Genomic DNA, 24,818 nt, shown 5'->3' on the forward strand with positions numbered 1-24,818 from the left:
GGGTGGGTGATACTTTCTTGCACAAATTATGTGCTTATATATCATTTCATTGTATTATTAACTGCAAAAATGTTTTTATGCAATCTTTTGTTTTGCATTTACCCATGTGCATCGAGTTCCTTTGTTCTATTCACTAAAGAAATACATTACATCTCGGTTGGAGATATATGGCAGGTAATTTAGTTTTGTTTGGTAGGGTAAGTGCCTGACTTCAGTGTTCTTGTTGCTACTGGGAAATAAAGTAGGTACAGTGTGTTCTGTTCCGCCATATTCAACATCCATATCAGACCGCTGGGAATATTTCCACCTCACCTGAGAGACCTCGAAACTGCAAACAGGTTCATATAAGCACCTTGGGTGCTGAAATCATCAAAGAGTAGCCTGCACATTACTGGCCACATTCACACAGCAGCAGAATATTGCTGTCAGTCTTGAATTTGAGTTATTAAAGAGATTGACTCATTTTCCCCCCAAATTAAAATGTTATCATCATTTACTCACCCTCATGTTGTTCCAAACCTGTATGATTTTCTTTCTCTGTTAATCAAAAAAAAGAAGACATTTTGAAGAATGTAGGTAAACTGTTGCTGATCGCCATTGGCTTCCATAGAATGAGGGGGGAAATATGGAAGTCAATGGCTACCACACTCAGAAAAACAAAATGTACAAAAGCTGTCACTGTGACAGTAGATTTTGTACCTTATTTACACCGAAAGGGTGCATTTTAGTCCCTTAAAGGTACATAACCTATTTGTACCTACGTACAGTGTAGGCCTACATTAGTACCTAAATGGTACAAAGGGTAACGCCCCAGTTATTATACTGTGTGTGTGTGTGTGTGTGTGTGTGTGTGTGTGTGTGTGTGTGTGTGAACTACTGTGTGAACAGGAGAATGTCAATCCCAAACATGGACAGTGTGAATTTTTTTCGTTTTACAAATCCCATTTTTACACAAAAATGTCAATAAATACATCTAGAAACCATTAATTTCTGAAATTAGAGATGCTACATGCATATTACAATTTTGGTTGTAAATCAGGTTTTTCTACATAAAAGAAATGCAATGTTCTACAAGCTGTGTTTGAAATTGTAAAAACACCAGTAATTGATTTGGCACAGGACCAGAGCAACAGATGGGCCATTGACAGACTGTTCAAACAGGCCCGGTCTTGCCCAAATCCAAACGAGCATGCTGGCAAGGTTACTGTGTCATAGTCATCATCAAGACTCCAGCCATGAGTGAGTGAGAAGATGACACATAAATCCCTGTCCTCCTCCGTTTTTAGACATGACATTTCGAACAGCTCCCAAAACCAGACAGAACTGGTTTAGCACACGATGCTGCATGTAATTAAATTCTAAACTGAAATAAACTAAAAAAGGAATACATGGATTCCAAGTCTTTATTTGCTAAAAAATTACATATATTAAAGCAAATTAAAGTAATCTCTGTGCTATTTTTGATAGCTCCAATAGCCATGCTTCCATAAACAATATTAAACCAAAAAAAAAAAATTCTCAATTACTCAATATTTATTAATTACTCAATATTTTTTGCCATATTTAAAAATTAAGAAGAAATACTGTTTCTTCTGCATAAAGCTGCAGAATCTATGCCCTTTCTTTCTCTGAAACCAGCTTTCAACAAAGCGTTAACCACCCCCTATCTGCACTCCCAGCCATTCCAGCCCATCAGAAGCCTGCATCCCTCTCGACCAATCACAGCACTGGGAGGTGATGTCATGCTTTATCTAGCAGAGGTGTTGCTGATGCTGCCAGGTTGAGCATCCAAACAGCAGCAGACTGTCAGACTGAACGTGAGGGAAAGACTCAAGGCAGAAGATCACATAACTCTGTCGGTGAGTTATCATAATTTGTTATTTACTGTATTATTCTTTTGCAGGACAAAAGGAGACTGGAAATCTGTTGGACTAAAGTTTTATTCACTATAGCAAGTTCCATTAATTCTATTTTTGTTCTGGTGTTAATAGCGCAGAAATCTAGTTGGGCATTCCTTAGATTATGTTGCATTGCAGATTTGCATGCATGCAAGATTTAGAGCATGCAGTCGAGGTTATTAGACTTATATATATGCATAAATGTATATATAAGCATGATTTTTGGGGGGGATTTGCGACTGTTAAGAGTATATCGGAATCAATTTAGAAATTAAAATAGTGGTCTCATGATATTGTACTTGAAATCACGTTAGTCTAAAGAAAAGATGTGCATTGCAAAGTACAGAGTGCATTATAGTCGTGCAAGGTGAAAAATAGCTATGTGGAAAATGTAGGGCAAAGTGTGTTTTTGAATACACAGAGGTCCTGCAGTGAGTATGCTAGTCTGCACTCTGGGTGGCACTGAGAGGTGAGATTTTACAGTATGTTAGTGTGCAAAAGGCCACGGCCCCTTCATAGAGCGGCACTTCCTTTGCTTTTAAACCAACAAGCGTTTATTCCGATCAGAAGGCAGTGGGAGGTTGAGAAAATGACTTGCTTTGCAAGAGCTGCAAACAAATGCATGTGAAATTTGTATTTGTTTAAGGTAGACAACAGTGCTGTTGAGTTGTGTTCCAAAGCATGTATTATTTATTATATCAGTGTTGCTGACATCAATAAATCAGGAGGATTTTTTCATTTGTGTGCATGCAGTGTGACAAGAAATATGATGCACATTGTCCTATAATGGCCTACAGAATCAACATTTTTGCCCTTTATGCTATCAATTGACCTCTAAAAGTGTTGAAATGTTTTATAGAATAAACCCATGCACTGAATATGTCAGAAAGTTTCAACGGTGTTAGTGGGTGCAGCGATCGTGAGCGTGGGAAATGAGGGGGCACAGCGAGGGCAGAGGCAGGATGAGCGAGAGAGACTATTAGAGAAGGCGCGTAGGCTGAGAGACGAACATAAACCCTGAGCAAACCAGATTCATTCATGCTGTATTTTGCAAACGATTGCCATCAAGTATATTACCATTGAATGTATTTGTTCCTTGCTTTGTTATGTGGATTAAAATAGATTTGATATGGTATGCATACTAGTATGTGCTTAGATGTAGCTGTGTGGTTCTCTTACACTGCAAACAAATCATTTTCTTCAGTATTTTTTTTTTATATATATTTAACCAGTAGCTAAAATATGTAAATGATTAAGTCTTCTGAGAATATATATAATTTTTTAATTTTTAATAATTCTTTATTATTATTATTATCTTTATTATTATATTATTATTATTTCTCTTATTTTTTTAGGCATGAACCACTTTTTTTTTTAATTATGCTTAAAACAAAAACTTGATGCAAACTGATTAATCTGATGGAATTTTGCCTCTCAGTTTCAAAGAGTTTTATTATTTATATGATTATAAAAAAAAAATTTTGCAGTATGAAGGTTTGATTTGGGCTTGTTATTTTATAATCTTTGGATGTGGGACCTTTATGTGAGGACAAAGACTTATCCAGAGGAATCGATTGACTGTGGTTTCTCATTACATCATCGTTTTTCTCTCCTGCAGGATCAGTTGAGTTTGAAACGCCTTGGAGGACTCAGAAAAAGGAAAGATGACTCTTGCAGGTACGTGTACATCCACCTGCTTGTTCACATGTGAACTTGGGAGTGTTTAATGGAGCTGAAGGAATGATGTGTGAGCACATGGCATCAGTGATGATGTTACCTCAAAATAACTCTCTCTCTTTTGCAGCATACAGAGAGAAGATGAAGGAGCTCCCTCTAGTGTCTCTCTTCTGCTCCTGCATCCTACCAGAGCCTCGGGAAAAGCCCACCAAGAAAACACAAGGTACCTTAAAGGCACCTCAAATCTAAAATCTTGCATACTTTCAGATAGAACTCCCTGTTTTTACATGGTCAAGTGAACCTACAGTAAATGGAACATATTGTAATGACGTCTGTTCTCAATCAATCAATCAGTTGCATGAATAAATATCAATCAAATTAGTCATTGTTGATCTTCTGTTTTAGATGTTGTGGACCTCAACCTTGGCATTATTAAAGACATGGAGGTGATTGAGCTAAACAAGCGGTCATCGGGCCAGGCCTTTGAGGTCATCCTCAGACCTCCATCTTTTGACGGTCAGAGGGAATTCCATCCCACTTTCCCACCTCGCAGTGACCCCTCGCTGGAGGAGATCCAGAAGAAACTGGATGCAGCTGAGGAGAGAAGAAAAGTGAGGAACAGTGATGTTTTTTGTGGAGGATACTCTCAATATCAATTAGTTAGTTGATGTCGGTAATCAGACATGTCTAATTATTATTGCTTTCACTTGCATATCTATTACTGAGATATAGTTTGGCTTGCTAATTTGAACTTAAATAGACGCAAGACAACTTCAGATAGATGTTTAAAAGCTGATATGCTCAGTGTTTTTTATTATAAATTGTAAATATTATATTGTAAATAATATAGTATTATTTATGGTCTTATAATATTTTGCATTAGCTTTATTTTTATAATTGAAGTTTTCATTTGAATTTTATTTTAAATTTGAGTCATTTTTGTACTTATATATATATAAATGTGTGTGTGTGTGTGTGTGTGTGTATATATATTTTTTTTTTCAAATAATAACAATGATGAGGAACAGTGATGTTTTTTGTGGAGGATACTCTCAATATCAATTAGTTAGTTGATGTCGGTAATCAGACATGTCTAATTATTATTGCTTTCACTTGCATATCTATTACTGAGATATAGTTTGGCTTGCTAATTTGAACTTAAATAGACGCAAGACAACTTCAGATAGATGTTTAAAAGCTGATATGCTCAGTGTTTTTTATTATAAATTGTAAATATTATATTGTAAATAATATAGTATTATTTATGGTCTTATAATATTTTGCATTAGCTTTATTTTTATAATTGAAGTTTTCATTTGAATTTTATTTTAAATTTGAGTCATTTTTGTACTTATATATATATGTGTGTGTGTGTGTGTGTGTGTGTGTGTATATATATTTTTTTTTTCAAATAATAACAATGATTTTTTTTATATAGTTTGAGTTTTAGTTAACAATAACAAAAGATAATAAATATGATTCTATCTGAGTCTCATGCTGAGTTACATAGAATCTTATGCATAATCTCCACAGTGTCAGGAAGCTGAACTTCTGAAGCACTTGGCTGAAAAGAGAGAACATGAGCGAGATGTGGCCCAGAAAGCCATAGAGGAACACAACAACTTCATCAAGATGGCCAAAGAAAAGCTGGAGCAAAGAATGGAGATTAACAAAGAGAACAGGGAGGCCCACATCGCTGCCATGCTGGAACGTCTTCAGGAGAAGGTACGGTGCATCTTTACATCCTAACCCAGTTCCATGTTTAAAGCTGCAGTATTACTACTGCACCACTAATGGCACAAAAGGGAATCGCAATCTGCTCAGCTGATGACATGAGTTTAGGGTGAGACCATCTGAATGTTACTTTTTTGGAAATAGGCATCAGTTTTGCAATTCCATTTGGTGCCACTAGGTAGACTTTTTTAAAGGCACTTTAAAGTTGAGATTGAGCTATTATTTAATAGTTCTTCTTTTTGTCTTGTGTTTTTTCCAGGACAAGCATGCTGAGGAGGTGAGGAAAAACAAGGAGCAGGTGGAACTGGATTGCCAGTAGAATGACATGAATCAATAGCATTCTTGTCCAGAATTTTCAAGAAAAAACAACAAAATATGGCCTAGCAGGTCCTATTCATGCTAAGAAAGGCTGTGTTTTGGAATTGGCAAAGATTCAAAGGCCTCACATATGATATTTGCAGCTAAAGAAACAATATTCTTGTGTCTGCTGCCACGCAAAAATGCCGTGTATCATGGATGTGGAATTGGGAATTAATTTGAGATTTGTTTGCCGCCAAACTGTGTCATCATCCATCTCTTTAGTCTTTAGTATATAATAGCTTTGCATGTACTGATGGGATAAAGATAATGAACAACAAGTTCGATGAAAACTACCAAGATGTGAATTTGTGTTGTACTGCTGTGAATTATCTGTTTGTAACATTGTTTGTGCATTCAAAGAGGTGATGTGTACTTATTACTGTAGTCTGGCTTTGTATTATTGTGTCTTAGTGTTGGTTTGTTGTAGTTGAGAAATCATTAGTAGAATATTTGTTAGTTACCTGACAAATAGTGTATTAAATGTGGCCGAAATCAACCATTTTAATGCTTGCATGCCATGATGCACTTGATAAAACTTGTGAAAAGCCATTTGGTGTGTGACCGTGTGGTTTTTGTCCTGTTATTAATTGCTATATCTCTGAACTTTATGTTCCAGGTGCCTTGAGATCTTCTCACAACACATGCTGATCATATGGGAGACCATTGACCAAAGGACTGACTATCACGCTGAGCTTTTTAGCTTGGATCATAAGAGATTATGACTCTGAAACAGATTATGATATCACTATGTCATTGTAAGGTACGATGGCCATGTTGTCAGATGAACGGAAGTGGCTGGCCAGCAAAGATTGTGATGGAATCTTTACTACCTTAATCTGAGAAACGCAGAGTTGTGTTTGTCTCTGCGATGAGCTTGTATGCCAATAGTGCCAAAAATGAGTGAATGTGAGTGATAACTTTTTTTGTGTTTATAAGTATCTGGATGACGTTTGGATGGTTTCATGTACTTTGCCCATGTGGATGCAGTTTGTCCTCTGTCCTGTCTTTAAGGCTCTATTTTTGGTAAACTGCTCAAGCTTTTGCCGCTGTACGTATGTTCACTTGCCTCATGATCAGCTGGTGTCTGATTTGGCTATATTCTGTACAGAAATTGTGATATATTTTAGAAGCAGAGGGAATTAAAGGACTGCTGGTATAGTTTTGTCCTTGTGACTTCCTCATTATGGATTTTGAGTTTTTTGGGGGGGTTTTTTAAAGACCATCAGAACAATATTTGTAATTTTTTTCTCATTTATTGCATCAGTCATATCCTTAAAAACACATTCGGATCAATAAATAAAAAGTTAATACAAAATATTTGAATAAAAATCTTCAAAAAATATATTTTTTAAATCCAGTGAAAATAAACAACATACATCTGAAAGCACATGTATAATGGCATTTATAAATTAGATTATTAGATGGATCAAGTCGAAGGGTTGAACTCATTATACAAATATCAGGCAGCATGATGATGATGGATCCAATATAATTAACAGATATAATATCATGAAAATAAATAAATATCCCACATTTCGCGAACATGTATATGATACCATAAATAAATTATAAAGTCATAAGTCTTAAGCCTTATGTTCTGGATTTGTAATACTGTAACGCTAATGATCAAACATCTGCAGTATTGTAACTCCATCAGCTCCCACATTTTAAAAATGTTGTACATATGGACGAACGCAGGTGCATCCCACTGCGATGGTTTTGTACTCGAGTCTCAAGGAATAGTTGTGCTTATCTCCTCGAATTTTCCTCAAGACCATGATTTGGGTGTAAATAGGTTTGGACTGGTAATCCTGGTCCTCAGTGCCATCTATCAGACATCCAGTCAGTGAACACTTCGCCACTGCGATGTTAGAAGGGTACAGGCTCTCGTCATGCATAAACCTATGAAACAAAATGAATCATGTGAAGTTTTAGGTTTGCGTGTTGCAACAGTCACGTTCTAGTTCTAAAAACAACAAAGAAGCGCATGTGAATGTGGTTCATGATCATAACTCTTACAAATAAAAGTTCCAAACGGGGGTTTCGCAGTGATGCCATAGAAGAACCATTTCAGGTTTAGCAAAGAACCTTTTTAGTGAACAGTTCTTAAAAGAACCATTTTTTCTTAGTGTGAAGAACATTTGAATAATCTAACGAACCAATGGAAAGGTTTCGTAGATGTCAAAGGTTCTTCATGGAACCATAGATGCCAATAAAGAATCTTTATTTTTAAGCGTATATACTAAGGTCTTACGTGTAGGTCCATGGAGAGATGGAGTCGTTGTTTATTGGAAGGTTCGGGTTGGCCGGGGATTTGAACTCAGGATCCAAGATCAACCGGTATGATGATGATGGATCCAATTCTTCTTGCTTTCCTTTCTTCGGAAGATGTTTTGAAGGTGCCCCCTCAGCTCCAAATGATATTAAAACAAGCCCCATCACACAAGCCACCTGTGAAACACAGACACTGTCATTTCAGATTCAATTGTATTAGCATTGCGACTTCGGCAACAAAAATCCTTAGGAGATATTAGCAGGCCGTCTTCGAACATTTCAGCAATACTCACCATGAGGAACTGGATGGTAAGCGCTGATGACATAGTTGCATTCATTTGACCTGTTTTTTTTCTGATGTCTTCTGTCAGTCTTAAGTCTCGCTGCTCTACATTTGCAGTGGCATGTGCAGTTTATATAGAGAGGCCTGTTCGTGCACTTCCTTCCTGTGATGAATTCTCCCCATTGATGGTATTTTATGTTGTCATATTCAATGTGTCAGCAAAATCACTTGAGTGTATTGTGTCACTGCAATCAAATATCACACTCTGTTATTTCCTTTTGACAAATTTGTTTTAAACAATGCATTTAATGATGCACTTATACTTAACATTTTTATCCAAAAATATACAATGTTTACTTTCATTGTATAAGATATAAATGTTTCTTCTGCAGATTTTCAGAAGACTTCACCACCCTATGAAAGCTTGTTTCCACCACGTGATAAAATTATAAAAAAGCTTTTTTTTTAATCCCACAATTCTGACTGTTCTTCTTGCAATTCGGATTTTATTTTTTGTAATTCTGAGAAAAAAAGTCAGAATTGTCAGATGTAAACTTCAAATTCTGATAAAAAGTCAGAATTATGAGATATAAACAGAATTGAGATATAATCTCACAATTCTATGGAAGCTTGTTTCCGCAACGGAATGACAAATAAAAAAAAGTAATTGCAACTTTTTTCTCACAATTTTTAATTTACATCTCACAATTCTCACAACTTTGCTTCTCAGAATTGAGTCTTCTTCAGACTTGTCTTCCCAGAAGAGTTTATATCTCACAGTTCATAACTTTTTATCTCACAATTCAATTCAGTTCTGACAATTACGAGGACAAATGTCTAAATTGTGAGACAAAAAGTCATAATTAGCTTTTTTATTGATTGATTGATTGATTGTCCCATGGGTGAAAGGGCCTTCCACACTTTTCACAGCCATTTATTTATTTATTGGCTATTAAATCTAACCAAATGGACCCAAAGTGATATTTAGTGGATGTGTGAAGTCATTGATGTCATTTGGACACATTCCACTAACGTTTTACAACTAAAAAGCATCCAAATACTTTTTGAATTTATTTTTAATTATGGTTCTTTTAGTAAAATATTTAGTAAGTCTTTTTATTTCACATAAATGCCATTTGGTTTAATATTTTATTATCTAATGCAAGGAAATTGATACATTTTGTGTTTTTGAAGTGTCTAAATACATTTTGTGCCCACATATTATTGTGTTTATTTCACCTTAGCATAGCAACCATTATATCCTAACATAACCTACTTTCACTGACAGCCGTCCCATATGCACTCAGATCAGAAGGAATATATTAGTGTGATGAATTAAATTCTTGCTGGTTGTGATTCTGTCCACTATATGTCAGCTCCCACGTTGCCTTCTGTTAATGCCAGCAACCTCGATTGACATAGTTTGCAAAAAAAAAAGTCATATCGACATGGAGACTTCCGCCCCAGTGTCTGTAATGGCTTGCATCTCACGGATGCACAGTTTCCCACCGGTGCTGGTTTACGACTGCGTCAGTTGCAGAGCAATTGCGGTCTTACCCTCTCCTACTCTGAAATTTCTAAGGATTGTGGGGAAAGGGCAGGGGCGCATTTTCATGACTCAGAATTGAGGGCGATGCACATGCAAATGACAGTAATACCATACAAGTAATCCCCCAAACCAGTATGACAGCTTTAAATACATGCATTTCAAAAGTGTTCTTGTTGTGAAGATCAATAAAGGATAGTCTTTGTTGTAAACCTTTAAGCAATATATACTTTGTTTCATGATTTAAAAATACTTAACGGGACAGTTCACCCAAATATGAAAATTCTGTCATGTTGTTTCAAAACTGTTTTACTTTATACATATTTTGAAGAAAATTGTGATCTGAACAATATTGGACCCCACTGACATTCATTGGATTGACAAAAAATATGTTCCACAAAAGGAAAAAAAAACATACAGGTTTGAATCAACATGACAGAATTTTCATTTTTGGATGAAAAATGAAATGATTCATTATTTTAGACCATTAAACCCTGAAGGTTCCCAAAACCTGTTTAAAATGTGACGCAGGCCTCTGACCTACTTCTTGGAGTTTCAAAGAAGGTCCTGAAATCTTAGATCACCTTTTTACTTAATCATGAAAAGGATTTCAGTTACTCAACGTCCAGGAACAGGGGCTTTTGTAGTGACCTACATAAGACCACAAATTTGGAGAACCTTTAAAAGAACTGAAATCTCTAACCTAAATTTCCACGCTACATATTAGTTACGTCATTTTCGCAATTTCATCATATGTGAGATTATTTCCAAATCCCACTCTGGATTTTTACTACTCAAGGCATATTATGAATCATATTATAATCTTTATTTTTATTTTTTTGAGTTACAAAAGCAGCACTGCTATTATTTATGATGGATATTTCATTTAAAACTGCCAACTGATTAATCACAAACTTGGGAGAACCTTAAAGTTTCATATTTTTTTGAAATAGGCAATGATGAAGTTCAACTCAATTGCATAAGCAGCTCTAAGGCTTTTTTCTCCCCAAGCAATTAGTAATATTCTTATTCCGTCACAGTGGTCATGCTAATGGTTTTCTTTTGGCCACTCAATAAGTGGAAATCAAATAATGTATTTTATTGTGGTGAAATTACACAATACAGGGCCGGCTGATCACAAAAGATCTTTGCTATATTTTCCTTCCATTAAAAGCAGAATGGTAAAATGAGGTCAGGGATTTGCTGAGTAGCTTCCGCTCGCTGTAAATGGTTTGTCATCAGTCAATTTGAAAGCAAGTAAAAAAAAACCTACACAGAGAGGATTCCCGCACTGGGAGCCGCCACATCAAAGAAAGGCATAACGGTGACATAACACTGGGTTAAGCCACAGGGCAACCATGAAAAAAACTGTCCATTAATAGACGTCACACAATCATACTGATTAATTGTCAACTTTGCAAAATGTGGTTTCATAGTTTTTGAATGACTGCTTTATGCTGATGATACTCAGCTCTATATTTCTTCGCGGCCCGGCGAAACATACCAATTTGAAAAACGAACAGAATGCATACTCGATATAAAAAACTGAATGGTGAGTAATTTCTTACTGCTAAATTCTGAAAAAACAGAGGCGTTAATTATTGGACCTAAAACCTCCGCATGTAATAACCTACAACACTGTCTAACACTTGATGGCTGCTCTGTCAATTCTTCGTCATCAGTTAGGAACCTAGATGTACTATTTGATAGCAATCTTTCATTTGAAAGCCACGTTTCTAGTATTTGTAAAACTGCATTTTTCCATCTCAAAATTATATCTAAATTCCGACCTATGCTCTCAATGTCAAATGCAGAAATGTTAATTAATGCGTTCATGACCTGTAAATGACGGTAAATTCCCCTACTATATACGGTGAAAAACTGTAGTGGGCATTACATGCATTGGACATTCATTTTACGGTAGTATACCGTTTTTGGAAGTGGAAAAGACCTTATAATTTACAGTGAATAACCGTAAATTGACATTCCCAGAATTCCCGGCGTTACATTTCACATTTGATGTTTTTTTGTTTCTTCTTAGTTTTTTCTTCTTAGTTTTGTATTTTAGGGTTGTGTGTTACACCTAATGTTGTTAAATTAATGTTTATTGCATTATTTCAGTTTCATGTGTTACCATGATGGTGTTTAGTGTCTGTGTGAATGACACTGTGCACCTTCTATATATGTTATTATTTAAAAGCAGCTTGTGATGGGCTTTGTTTCATCATGTGACTTTCTCATCACCACCTGCATTTGGTGGTTATCAGTGTACTACAAAGGTACAAAACAGATTTCAGTACTTCAATAGGTTGGTATATTAACATTATATCAGTTAATGAAATTACGGTATTTAACTGTATATTTAAGTTAAAACCGTAAAACCTAAAATGTTGCTACCGTATTTTTTATGGTAAAATTCCGGCAACCACAGCTGCCGTTTTTTTACCGTAAATTTTACAGAATTTTTTTTACAGTGTAGAGTTCTTACTAGAACCAGGAAGTATGACCATATTAGCCCGGTTCTGTCAACACTGCACTGGCTCCCTATTAAACATTGTATAGATTTTAAAATCTTGCTTATTACTTATAAAGCCCTGAATGGTTTAGCACCTCAGTATTAGAACAAGCTCTTATTGCATTATAGTCCTCCACGTCCACTGCGTTCTCAAAACTCTGGCAATTTGATAATACCTAGAATATCAAAATCAACTGCGGGCGGCAGATCCTTTTCCTATTAAGCGTCCAAACTCTGGAATAATCTACCTAACATTGTTCGGGAAGCAGACACACTCTGTCAGTTTAAATCTAGATTAAAGACGCATCTTTTTAACCTGGCTTACACATAACACACTAACACATTTCTAATATTCAAATCCGTTAAAGGCCACAGGAACCAGATGAGTCCTCTGCACAATGTGACTTTGCTGCAGCCTGGAATTGAACTGCTGGTCTTGTCTGGTCAGAGGAGAACTGGCCCCCCGACTGAGCCTGGTTTCTCCCAAGGTTTTTTCTCCGTTCTGTCACCGATGGAGTTTTGGTTCCTTGCCGCTGTCGCCTTTGGCTTGCTTAATTGGGGACACTTCATTTCCAGTGATATCGTCGACTTCTTGTGGATTGCACAGATACTATTTAAACTGAACTGAGCTGGATGATGACATCACTGAATTCAATGATGAACTTCCTTTAACTGAAAATTGAGTGTTTACTATTGTCATTTTGCATTATTGACACACTATTTTCCTAATTAATGCTGTAACGATGCTTTAAAACAATCTGTATTGTTAAAAGCACAATATAAATAAAGGTGACTTGACTTGACTTGACTTAATTTTTACTAAATAAAGCATTTTTTTCTTTTTTATACTCAATAAGGGGAAGTTGTGGCCTAATGGTTAGAGAGCCAGACTCGTAACCCAAAGGTTGTGGGTTCGAGTCTCGTACTGGCAGGGATTGTAGGTGGGGGGGAGTGAATGTACAGCACTCTCCCACCTTCAGTACCACAACTGAGGTGCCCTTGAGCAAGGCACTGAACCCTCAACTGCTCCAAATATAAGTTTATTTGGAAAAGCATGTCTTAAAACCAACTTTTAAAGTGAAAGTGACGTGACCCATACTTGGAATTAGTTCTCTGCATTTAACCCATCCAAAGTGTGTGTGCAAATAATACAATTATACATAATAAAAGAAAAATAACAAATATACCAAATTCAGAATACTGACCAAAAAAGGAGCTGTCCTTGCAACCAAATGTGAACGGTTATGTGGGTGGTGAAAATAGGCCGGTTTGCACTGTAGCTCTCAGATGCTGTTGATCTCACCGCATATACACTGTATCAGTGAAAACAATCTATCAAGAGCGCTTCTTACTTTGATGCTGGGATAAGTTCTCATGCATCAGTATATACCAGCCACAGCATCTATATAAGAATAAGCATGATTTAACATTTTGCTTTGACACGTTCGACATGGCGCGGAATTTCCCGAGAGACTCTTGAGATGGCAAATAGCTTAATGAGAGTCAATCGTTTTAGATAATCAACTTTCGTTATTGATATTTGGCATGTATTTGATAAAGAGTGCATTGTTTTGTTTTTTGCATTGATTTTGCTTATTCAAACAGTTACAAATATTTGTTGATACACTGGCATATTCATTCATGCATAGTTTTTGGCATTGTTTTGGTTCAGTACTGATCTGAATCAAATGAGAATAATGTGAGACAGTGAGTAAAAGTAATGTTTTACAATGATGTAACAATCAATTTACAGCTTTATACAATTACATTCTGCTCTTTACCATATAAAAAGTTTCAAGGAACTTGGATTACAAACCCAGCTTCAACAATGTGCATGTGAACTGATTATGTAATAGTTAAATATTCCAACCAGCGTAAATTCCCTGCTCCAGGTTCCCAGCTAACAAAAATATGCTCAAAGAACGTTTTGCTAAGATTCCCATTAAGTTATGAAAACGTTATTTCTGACTGTTCTCCGAATGTCCAGTCCAGTGTTAAAAAAAAAGTTTTTTCTTGCTTATGTGAACGTTAAAGACAACATTAAAAGGAACATTTCATTTTATTATTTTGCAAGCATAATAGGAATGTTTCTTTTGAATGCTCTCTAAACCATCTTAGATGAACGTCCAAATAAAACGTTTCAGAAAAATGTTCCATAAATGATGTATAAATACGGTTTTTCTGCTAACGTTTTGAGAACGTTATTAAAGACCAGATAACTTTGAATTAACTTTCTATTAAATGTTACTGGAAGAACGTTTGTCCGAAACTTCTGTCATCATTACTCACCCTCACGTTCTTTCAAATCTGTACGACTTCCTTTCTTTTAGAAATGTCTCAGTATTTTTTTTTTCATACAATAGAAGCCAGTGGTAACCAAAACAGTTTGGTTACCAACATTCTTCAAAATACCTTCTTTTTTAGTTCCACAAATGAAAGTTATACAGGTTATAAACAACATGAGGGTGAGTAAATGATGACAGAATTTTCATCTTTGGGTGAACTATCCCTTTAAATAACAACCAACAAAGTGTTTCTGGTGAAGTTGGTTCACCAAGGGGTCTTCCTGACTTAGCTGTCTAGTGGGTGCAAACCAACCAACCATGGTAGAATACAAGCATCCAAAGTGTAATATATACTGGTCTTTTGTGCTTTGTCAATAAGTTAGAAAGCAGGAAATGCATGTTCATTTTTAATAGGAAAATATATACATTTATTTGGCACATTAGGATGACTGTAGCCTTCATCAACACAATGAAGACCAGTTGCTATTCATTAAATTATACCACACATTATACCATGACCATGTTGAATGAAAATTCTCACAAATAAAAACATTAATTCTTCATTTAAGATTATCTTGCAAGAGTGTCACTGTTAAAAATAAATAAATAAATTAAAAGTTGTAAATAAAACAAACTATTGTACTTTTTACAAGAAAATACTATTTCAGTCTTTCTACTTCATGCTCAATTTCCCGCTATATATAGTGTGTTGTGTTACTGTATTCAGCGTATTAACTTCTTAGTATTTAGTTGTGACATTTACTAGCAGTTTCTTATTGAAAATAGTTTTTCAACATATTAAACTGGCATGAAATTAATGCAAGGTGTGTTTAATAAAAGTTTCTAAATGATTCTCCATGCGCAAAACCTAATCAGACAAGACACGACCAAATAGAGTTTTCGAAATGTGACTAAAAGATTGAACAGGATACAAAATCTTGATAACTCACCCAAAGAGCCTGATTATTATGATTCATCTTTTTTTTATCCAATCAAAATTCGGTCAAATGGATCTGCAACAATGCCAACATAGACTGATCTTTAATCCGTAAATCAGATTACTGGCAATGAGAGGAAAAATGTAGGTCTAAACATAGCGCCAATCACCTATCAATTGATCTGATGAGGGAATCCAGGTCAGAGGTAGGCCATATTATCTATGCAATCACGATAAAGCATTGCATAAATAGATGAGGTGAACGAGAAACATTTTCACACTGCAAGAGAATAAGCAGAGGGCATTAAAGATGTTTCTGAGCTTCTTCAACGCTAAATACATGGTGAGAAGACCGAAACGTTCAAAGTTAACTCTGTTAGCGATGCTAATAGGTATGCTGACACTATTTGCTTGCTTTCCTAAAGAGTAAACTTTTTAGATTAAGTTTAAATGTAATATGTTGTGACGAAAAGACACGTCCGCTCAGAAATGGTTTGATTTTAGTGAAATATAATAAAAGATTATGATCTTTCTTTCAGGTTTTGCTGGGCTGTGCACTGGCGAACCTCACATTTGCAAAACAAGGGCAGAAAAGACTATGTGACACTAGTTTGATGATTTCCAGTGACTTTTCTGCCTCTCCGGATACAGATGCGGAGGGAAATGGCAACATCCACAACCGCTCACTATCTGCATGGACCTGGATGTGAGTTGCAAAGACACAGAAACAAATGATACATTCACCAATCTCTGAAGTTAATCAAAACGTATGAAGATTTGGAGTTACAGAGGTAGAATGATGTTGATTTCTGCTTAGTGCTTAATGTCAATGAAAATAATCTTCAATTCATGACTAACACAAAGTTTGATGACGTATCAGGAATCAGATGTATTGCTATGTTTGGGAGGTTAACATTAAGCTAGCTGTCATGGCTACTATGGAAGCATTTTTAAGATACAGCAGGCCATGTGACGTCAGTGTGAAACATCAAGTAAAGCAGGTCTTGGTTAGTTCTGTGGGTTTTGTCTCAGAGGAATAAGCTTCTTGTTTTCTTTACTTTCAGACCAAAGATTTCACCACACAGAATACCACAGGTCATCTTTGAAGCCCAGTGCAATTCAGAATATTGCACCTTTCCCAGTGGCATGGATACGAGACTGAACTCTTTGCCTATTTATCAGGACATCCTGGTGCTGAAACAGGATAAGGAGGACAGGAAGTGTTTCAGGGCGACTTTTGAGAGAGTCATAGTGGGCTGTACGTGTGTGTGCGCCAAAACCTCCTAAAATGACTTATATGTTTCCATGTTAGAATGAACTTATTTATTTGTTCCAATGAAGCTGAGACCTTTAACTGATTTTAAGTTATTTTGCAAACAAAATAGCTCCAGAATTATTTTTGTATTAAATATTTGCATTTATTTAGTTAGTAGACAGTTATTATACTTATGTATTGAGTATTAATAAAATATTTAAACATGTTTTGATTTTTTGAGTTTTATTTGTCCAGTTAACAATACATTTTATGAAGTATAACACTTATCGGTTACTGATCTTTATTGTGCACTCTCCATAACCAAACCGATGTCTTGATGTAGTTATCTTAACTTTTGATTTATAGTTATCTATAGTATCTATAGTAACTGATTTTTGTGAAAAAAAACACAAAATAAAGACGTCAATAAAAAACATTGCCCAATAAAATATGTTCTAAGAATATTCTGCTAATGTTTCCTTTAAGTTATAAATATGCTTCTGAACATTCTCTAAATGTGTAAAAGTTTTTTTTGGTTATGCGGACGCTAAGGGAACATTTCATTTGATGGTTTTGTTAACATTATGGGAATGTTATTTTTGAATTTTCTCTGAACATTCTGAAACAAGTTTAAAAAATGTTTACATTTTTTTAAAAAGTTATCTATAGTATCTATAGTAACTGATTTTTGTGAAAAAAAACACAAAATAAAGACGTCAATAAAAAACATTGCCCAATAAAATATGTTCTAAGAATATTCTGCTAATGTTTCCTTTAAGTTATAAATATGCTTCTGAACATTCTCTAAATGTGTAAAAGTTTTTTTGGTTATGCGGACGCTAAGGGAACATTTCATTTGATGGTTTTGTTAACATTATGGGAATGTTATTTTTTAATTTTCTCTGAACATTCTGAAACAAGTTTAAAAAATGTTTACATTTTTTTAAATACATTAGACGAGCATCCAACTAAAACATTTCAGGAAAACGAGTGTTCCATGAATGATGCATAAATGTTTTCGTGCTACATTTTGAGAAAATTATTAAAGACCAAATAGGTTGTTCTGAAAGAACGTTTATTCATAACTTTCAGAGAATCTTGACAGAATTTTCTGAGAACATTCCCTGTTAGTTTGATGGCCTCTGCTGTTCCATCAAATATAGTAATGGCAAATTATACACAGACTGTATGAATTTATGAATATGCGTACAACAGCTTGTCACTGGGAAATGCCCTCAAGGGAACATTGTACCTTATCAACAGTGCATATTAGTATCTTATCATATTAGTATAGTATCATATTAATATCTTATATGCATAAAAGCCAGAGGTGTAAAGTATTGGAGTAAATGTAATTAGTTACTGTACTTGAGTATCTTTTCGGGTACTTTGTAGTTGTAGGCTACTGAGTATCAAAGATATCAGCAACTTTTACTCTTTACTTCACTACATTTTTGAATGAGTATCTGTACTCTTTACTCCAGTACAGTTGAAATGAGTGTTGCAGTTACACATTACATTTGGCATGGACCTAGTTTTTTTCTGCAGCAGTTTATTTCTGCTACAAAAGACGTGATACTGTCTGCTACAGGTCACTGAAAGTACTGCATCTTGTGAGTTTTGCCCTTACTCACCCAAACTGTTCCTTAGCAAGTATTTGTGAATCAGCGGTGTTTTATATATGAGATGAGGACATGACTGCAGCCGGCAATGAGGCCCAAACCAGCACATCCACTGCAAGTTAATTTTACTTAACATTATTTTATTTATCCATTATAGCTACTGAAGAGACCTTTTTGAAAGATATTGTTTGTTTGTTTTGTAATTTTGAGGTGTTCAGTTTTATTTTGGTTTTAGAAAATAAACGTGATTGTTCTCACAAATCGAATCCTTCTGGTTTTTGTTTCATGCTCTCTGTGCCTTGCCCTGGACTTTTATGTCACTTCCTGTCTCCCGTGGTGTTTGTAGTCAGTTTGTAGTCCGTTTGTTCATTGGTTCCCCTTGATTAGTCTCCCCAGGTGTGTCTTATCTTGTAAAGCTTGTTAGCCCCCTGTGTGTATATATAGCCCTAGTTTTTCCTTTAGTTCCTTGTGAGTTGTTGAATGTAATGGTTGTCTGTTTGCCAGTCATTCTGTTTTTTGTTCCCTTTGGTTTTTGCCTTATTGTTTGTTCTAGTTTTTCCATGAAATACCAGCACATAGATCCTTGCCTCTGCCTGCTTTCCGCAGCTTCTCCACAACGTTACAGTTTTTCACTGGCATGTCTCTTTGACTAGTGCATCTTTGAGCCTATATTTAGTATAAGTAAAATACTTAAGTACTGTTAAAATCAGACACTCTAAGACTTTTACTCAAGTTGTTTTGGAATTGGTGACTTGCAACGTGTAGTGGAGTAATTTTCCCTGTAAGGTATCTGTACTTTTACTCAAGTATGGTTTTTAGGTACTCTTTACACCTCTGATAAAAGCTGCATATTAGTATCTTATAAAGTACTACTATAAACCATTTCAGGGTAAATAAGGTATAAAATCGTCACTGTGACAACCCTTAAAGGTACAGGTAGTTGCAGGTTGGAGTAATGGGCGTGGCAAAAGGTGGCGTGCCGAAAGGTGAATGCTACAACAGAAACTAACCCTAACCAATTAAAGACTTTTATCCACGCCCCCTACCTTCCAGCACACCCTAATCTTTCACCACGCCCACTGCTCCAGCTTGCAGTTATCCCTACTTGCAATTTTTACACATTTCTAATGAGAGTTTACCAATGCCTCAGTAGAAGAGAGAAGGTATCCACCATATTTTCCCCGTAAGAGCAAGCGCAGCCATTTGTAAATTTAATGTGTCTGGCTTCCGGTCTCATCCGCTTCCAGCTATATTTAGTTGTACAATACGGCTTACTTCCGCGTTGAAAAGTAAGGTGGGTAGTCATTATATAATAAAGTAACTAAATAGCAACAACTGCATCTTTTACCACATACATGTCAGGACGTGGATGTGGTCTCTGGCACTCACACTGAGCAGCCACTACAAACATTCACCATCGTAACATAGTGTCTGTCATAGACAATAATAGTTATACCCTCATGTTGTTTCAACAGCTACCAGCAACTGTTTGGTTACCAGCATTTTTCAAAATATCTTCTTTTGTGTTCAACAAAAGAAAGAAAATCATACGGGTTTGGAACAACTTGGGTGAGTAATTAACCGCATTTTTATTTTTGGGTGAACTATCCCTTTAAATAATGGTCACTATGCAATATATCTGCTTATTGGCTTCATCACTCTGTCTCCTCTCCACCAATAAGCTGGTGTGTGGTGGGCGTTCTGGCGCACTATGGCTGCCGTCGTATCATCCAGGTGGATGCTGCACACCGGTGGTGGATGAGGAGATACCCCCTGACAATGTAAAGCGCTTTGAGTGCCTAGAAAAGCGCTATATAAAAATGTAATGAATTATTATTATTATAACCTTGGTTCATTTAAGGGTCTAGCTAACTTTATTTTAGTCTTCCAGTGGATTTCCTGATATCAAATTCGGCAGCATCCATATCCTGTAAATGGGGAACAGTGCGCTCAAAGCTCATTTGGAAACATCTCAGAAGACTGGAGTCTTTCAGCTGACCGGAAAGGGTTTGACGGAGGTGCTAATAGGCTTGTCGTAATCATATTCACCACACAAATGCACTTAGCAGCGATGTCCTCATGGATTATTGACAGCACACGTGTCTTTGGTTATGTAGTTCCCAGAGGAGCTGCAGAAACTCACTGGAAACCTGCGGACAGTTGATCTGTCCAACAACAAAATTGAGGTGCTTCCAGCATTCGTAGGAGGCTTCCAGCAAATCAAGAGTCTTACCATAAGCAGCAATAAACTGAGTAAGTGTTGACAAATAGCTAAATATGGCCATCTTACAAACTTATCATTCTAACCTTTTATTTACATTTTTTGTATCGTTTTTTTTTTTGCAATCAAAACATAGTTTTATGGTATTTTTCACTCTTTTGTCCCTTAGAATTAAATAGGCTCATTTTGCTTCTGTACATTTAAGACTTTTGTATGTAAATTACCTCTGTTGTGATTGGCTAACATCTTTGCATGTGAAATGAGTAATCCCCATTGAACTGCTGAACATTGAAAAGACTTGAGAGAGAGAGAGAGAGATATATATATATATGTATATGTGTGTGTGTGTAGAATTAAAAATGTGAGATTATAATATATTTCAATATATATATATATATATATATATATATATATATATATATATATATATATATATATATAATAAATAAATAATATATATTCCAAAAATTTTGAATAAATAAGATTTTTTATGTTTTTAAAAATGTTCTCTTTGCTCATCAAGGCTGTGATTATTTGATCAAAAATAGAGTAAAAACAGTAATATTGTGAAATATTATTACAATTAAAATAACACTTTCTTATTTAAATATAATTTCAAATGTAATTTATTCTTTTAATGCAAAGCTGAATTTAATGCATTACTCTAGCCCTCAGATCCTTCAGAAATCATTCTAATATGCTGATTTGCTGCTCATTAAACATTTCTTACTGTAGTATCTACATAGTCAATCATTTTATTGCAGAGGAGCCTATATTCTGTGATATGAACTCTTAAGCACTCAGTTCATTAATGTATGATCTTTTGTTTTATGTGTGTAGCCAGTCTACCAAATGACATCGGGAAACTCAAGAAGCTGGAGACTCTTATTTTAAATGGGAACCAGTTGAAGCAGCTTCCTTCATCGGTGGGTCAGCTGAAGTCCTTGCGCACCTTGACCCTGTCTGGGAATCACTTCAAGGAGTTTCCTATTGGACTCGGCACCCTTCGCCAGCTCGATGTTCTGGACCTGTCCAAGAATAAGATCCAGGTGGTTCCTGCAGAAGTGGCCGAACTGCAAGCCATTGAAATCAACCTCAATCAGAACCAGGTGAGTTTTTTTTTAGTTTGTTGCATTTAGGAAATGTCATGTCATGATAAAGGAGTTTCAGGGTGACTTTTTGTGCTGTGTTTGTTCTGTTTCAGATTTCAACAGTGTCTCCAGAGGTGTCCCATGCTCCCAGACTGAAGGTCTTACGGCTGGAGGAGAACTGTCTGGAGCTCTCCTCTATCCCCTTCTCCATCCTCTCAGACTCCCAGGTGTCCCTGCTGTCCGTGGAGGGCAACCTGTTTGAAGTTAAAAGGTTACGTGACCTAGAAGGATATGATAAGGTAATTTTGTGTCAGTTTAGCCTACTATTATATCTTTAAATCTTATGTCTTTTATAAGAAGACATAAGAAAAAAAACTTTTGTTTTTCAGGTTATATTCCATGTCCAGTATTAAAGGGATAGTTCACCCATCTTACCCCAGGGCATCCAAGATGTAGGTGACTTTTTTTCTTCAGTAGAACACAAACGAAGATTTTTAACTCAAACCTTTGAAGCCTGTCAGTCATATAATGGAGGTGAATGGGAATCATGGCTTTGAGAGTCAAAAAAACATACACAAACAAAACCAAATTAACAATAACATTACACTCCTAATTGAGATTGTAGATATAGTGTCAATGGCCATTTGAGAGATAGGTGGCGGTAATGCACTTATAAGTCTGCAAGCCGCCGTAAAGCAAGAAAAAGAAGATGATGTGAACGCGCTCAGGACAGTTCGGACATTGCGGTGAATCAGAGGTAAAAAACAATATAAATACTGTTCAGTTTCTTGCACGGACCGATCGTTGTAGCGTCACGAGCCGCAGGGTTTAATTTGGTTTTGTTTGTGTATGTTTTTTTTGTTACTCTCAAAGCCGTGATTCCATTCACTTCCATTATATGACTGACAGACTGCAACGGTTTGAGTTAAAAATCTTCGTTTGTGTTCTACTGAAGAAACAAAGTCACCTACATCTTGGATGCCCTGGGGGTAAGCAGATAAACATCAAATTGAAATGTTTGGGTGAACTATCCCTTTAACAGTCAATTTTGTGTGTCTCATCCTCTTCTATAAATATCACATGTTTTTCCAAGATGGAAAATACCACAGTTTAAGTTTGAATGTAAAACAAAAGTGGTCTATTTATTTGTTTTTGAAACAAAGTCAAATCCCCCAAAATCTCGAAGCAGGGAAAGGAAGAGATAATACTAGCTCTGAATTGAGAAATTGACAGTCATGTTTACACCTGGGATTAAAAAAAGAAAAAAAAAACTCAAATATAATTTCCCCCAAATATAATCCTGTATTAATCTAAGAACATTTTACTGTTTGAAGCATAATTTTCAAGACAAATTAGTGTTTACACTGCTGATGTGATGTAGTTTTGTGTGTTGTTGATTCTGAATGTAGTTTGATCGATTCAATCTCAAAACATTTTGAACCCAGTTTAAACCTCTAGTTAGTTAGTCCATCTGTTATTAGTTTACCTAAAACAGATCTTACTTCCAGGTGTAAACAGGGCCAAGTGGCTATACAAATATGAAATTCAATCCGACCTCTCTTATTTGACTCGCATATGAGTGAAATTTCAATCTTATAACCAGGTAAATCTATTTATATCTTCTGTTCAAAATCAAATCTGCTTATTTTCATTGACATCAATTGAAAGCTTTAAGAGTTTGATTTTACACATTAAAGGTTTTATGAAAATCATGTTATAAGTACCGGTTTAATTTCCCAAAATGAGCAGATCATTTATGCTAACACTATCTTTTATATGGTAGTCTATCACAGTTTCCACAAAAATATTAAGCAGAAAAATGTTTTCAACACTGATATAATAAAAATAAATGTTTCTTGAGCACCAAATCAACATATTAGAATGATTTCTGAAAGATCATGTGACACTAAAGACTGCTTTGTATCACAGGAATAAATTACATTTTTAGAATTTAACTATAGAAAACATTTAGAAAATATTTCACGATTTTACTGTTTTTGCTGTATTTGTAATCAAATAAATGCAGCCTTGGTGAGCAAGATCACATTTCAAAACATGAAAATAATCCTAAATATTCCAAAGGTTTGACCCGTAGCATACGTTATATAAATAGCCTTAAACGTGAAACGCCAATCTACATTTTTTACACTTTTTCTTTCTTGCATTGTCATATAGTGACTTTAATCTTTGTTTTCTTCAGTACATGGAGCGTTTCACTGCAACCAAGAAGAAATTTGCGTGAACAGTCAGAGGCTTGCTGCACCTGTCCTCTGCATTGGGCTTGCCGTAGAGAGGTTTCAGCTGGGACTGCTTGTGTAAATGGCAGGACGGGAATGAAAAAATGGTCAAGAGTGCTTCACAACTCGGTAGAATGACGGCTCAGAAACCCCAGCCCTGCTGCTCATCATGTGACAGTACAGACAGCACTGTATGGACCTTGCATCACTCTTTCTTTTGCAAAGATTTTATAAACCGAAATATAGTGCAGACTCCGCTTTATGAGGACATTTACACTGGAGAATTGTTTATTGTATATTCAAGTACACTAATGCCACATCTGTTTATAGAAGGTCTGTCCTTCAGAGAGGCTAGTATAACAAATAACTAACATATTGTTCGTCCTGTACCCTTAATTTATTTTAAAAGCATTAGAGTTAGAACACACCTTTGTTCCTTTTTTCATGTCTGTTATTATTTGATTAGACCATTGTTTTGGGCATCAATGAGGTTTTATCTGTTTAACAGTGTTTTGATTGAACTGTGATCTCAACTTCAGTTAAAGAATATTTGCTGTGATACTCATGAAGTAGCCTTTTTTTCTGACAACAAAGGCTGCACATGAGTCTTTGTCAATGCCAGTGGATATTTATATTTGTAACACAAAATTCCGTTTTAATGCAGTACATTTGCTTTTACACATGTATACATGCTGCATGTTTTCTGACCATAAAAGTGCATAACTCAAAAAGCATTTTAGCAGTTTTTGAGATCTAAATCTATTGTTCTTCATGGTCATGTCTATGTATCCGTCTATTACTTACACACTTGAATGTTATCTTTGGTGGTCTGTTTAAAGGGATAGTTTATCCAAAAATTACAATTCTGTTTTCATTTACCCAC

At 35.6% G+C, this 24,818-nt stretch overlaps 4 protein-coding genes across 6 annotated transcripts; 3 read left to right on the forward strand and 1 right to left on the reverse strand.

Annotated features, from left to right (window-relative positions):
• Window positions 1-1,792: 1,792 nt before the first annotated feature.
• On the forward strand, window positions 1,793-22,183 carry LOC107589635 (stathmin-4-like). 3 transcript variants are annotated; one of them, XR_001609692.1, is made up of 7 exons: window positions 1,793-1,859; window positions 3,517-3,575; window positions 3,703-3,798; window positions 3,981-4,186; window positions 5,109-5,300; window positions 5,569-5,947; window positions 22,173-22,183. XR_001609692.1 is itself a non-coding variant. In XM_016278134.1 (7 exons), the coding sequence occupies exons 2-7, from the start codon at window positions 3,563-3,565 to the stop codon at window positions 6,292-6,294; spliced, it is 534 nt and encodes a 177-aa protein (XP_016133620.1). In that variant the 5' UTR covers window positions 1,793-1,859; window positions 3,517-3,562; the 3' UTR covers window positions 6,295-6,497. The 3 variants fall into 3 exon arrangements, 2 of the variants coding, with proteins under 2 accessions (XP_016133620.1, XP_016133619.1); XM_016278134.1 differs by lacking the exon at window positions 22,173-22,183 and adding an exon at window positions 6,286-6,497 and having other exon boundaries at window positions 5,569-5,586; XM_016278133.1 differs by lacking the exon at window positions 22,173-22,183 and having other exon boundaries at window positions 5,569-6,206.
• LOC107589678 (interleukin-17F-like) lies at window positions 7,337-8,308 on the reverse strand. The gene is made up of 3 exons (XM_016278181.1): window positions 8,237-8,308; window positions 7,924-8,120; window positions 7,337-7,571 (listed from the first exon to the last, which is right to left on the reverse strand). Exons 1-3 carry the CDS (start codon window positions 8,279-8,281, stop codon window positions 7,337-7,339), a joined length of 477 nt encoding a protein of 158 aa, XP_016133667.1. The 5' UTR covers window positions 8,282-8,308.
• On the forward strand, window positions 15,820-16,796 carry LOC107589636 (interleukin-17F-like). The gene is made up of 3 exons (XM_016278135.1): window positions 15,820-15,852; window positions 16,049-16,215; window positions 16,574-16,796. Exons 1-3 carry the CDS (start codon window positions 15,820-15,822, stop codon window positions 16,794-16,796), a joined length of 423 nt encoding a protein of 140 aa, XP_016133621.1.
• lrrc57 (leucine rich repeat containing 57) lies at window positions 19,919-24,818 on the forward strand. The gene is made up of 6 exons (XM_016278132.1): window positions 19,919-19,955; window positions 20,270-20,404; window positions 20,504-20,639; window positions 21,448-21,716; window positions 21,812-21,997; window positions 23,899-24,818. Exons 2-6 carry the CDS (start codon window positions 20,321-20,323, stop codon window positions 23,938-23,940), a joined length of 717 nt encoding a protein of 238 aa, XP_016133618.1. The 5' UTR covers window positions 19,919-19,955; window positions 20,270-20,320; the 3' UTR covers window positions 23,941-24,818.

The sequence above is a fragment of the Sinocyclocheilus grahami genome, unplaced genomic scaffold (genome assembly GCF_001515645.1).
Source record: "Sinocyclocheilus grahami isolate Dianchi unplaced genomic scaffold, SAMN03320097.WGS_v1.1 scaffold118.1, whole genome shotgun sequence".
NCBI classification, from domain to species: domain Eukaryota; kingdom Metazoa; phylum Chordata; class Actinopteri; order Cypriniformes; family Cyprinidae; genus Sinocyclocheilus; species Sinocyclocheilus grahami.

Excerpts from the sequence above, each read along its gene's own strand:
- LOC107589678 (XM_016278181.1), bottom strand. The coding sequence starts at position 8,281 with ATGAATGCAACTATGTCATCAGCGCTTACCATCCAGTTCCTCATG. Across the intron at positions 8,121-8,236 it reads TTACCATCCAGTTCCTCATG|GTGGCTTGTGTGATGGGGCT; the intron begins GTGAGTATTGCT and ends TGTGTTTCACAG. Across the intron at positions 7,572-7,923 it reads ATCTCTCCATGGACCTACAC|GTTTATGCATGACGAGAGCC; the intron begins GTAAGACCTTAG and ends TTTGTTTCATAG.
- lrrc57 (XM_016278132.1), top strand. The coding sequence starts at position 20,321 with ATGGGGAACAGTGCGCTCAAAGCTCATTTGGAAACATCTCAGAAGACT. Across the intron at positions 20,405-20,503 it reads CCGGAAAGGGTTTGACGGAG|TTCCCAGAGGAGCTGCAGAA; the intron begins GTGCTAATAGGC and ends TTGGTTATGTAG. Across the intron at positions 21,717-21,811 it reads TCAACCTCAATCAGAACCAG|ATTTCAACAGTGTCTCCAGA; the intron begins GTGAGTTTTTTT and ends GTTCTGTTTCAG.
- LOC107589635 (XM_016278133.1), top strand. Across the intron at positions 4,187-5,108 it reads CAGCTGAGGAGAGAAGAAAA|TGTCAGGAAGCTGAACTTCT; the intron begins GTGAGGAACAGT and ends TAATCTCCACAG. Across the intron at positions 5,301-5,568 it reads TGGAACGTCTTCAGGAGAAG|GACAAGCATGCTGAGGAGGT; the intron begins GTACGGTGCATC and ends TGTTTTTTCCAG.
- LOC107589636 (XM_016278135.1), top strand. The coding sequence starts at position 15,820 with ATGTTTCTGAGCTTCTTCAACGCTAAATACATG. Across the intron at positions 15,853-16,048 it reads TCTTCAACGCTAAATACATG|GTTTTGCTGGGCTGTGCACT; the intron begins GTGAGAAGACCG and ends TCTTTCTTTCAG. Across the intron at positions 16,216-16,573 it reads CTATCTGCATGGACCTGGAT|ACCAAAGATTTCACCACACA; the intron begins GTGAGTTGCAAA and ends CTTTACTTTCAG.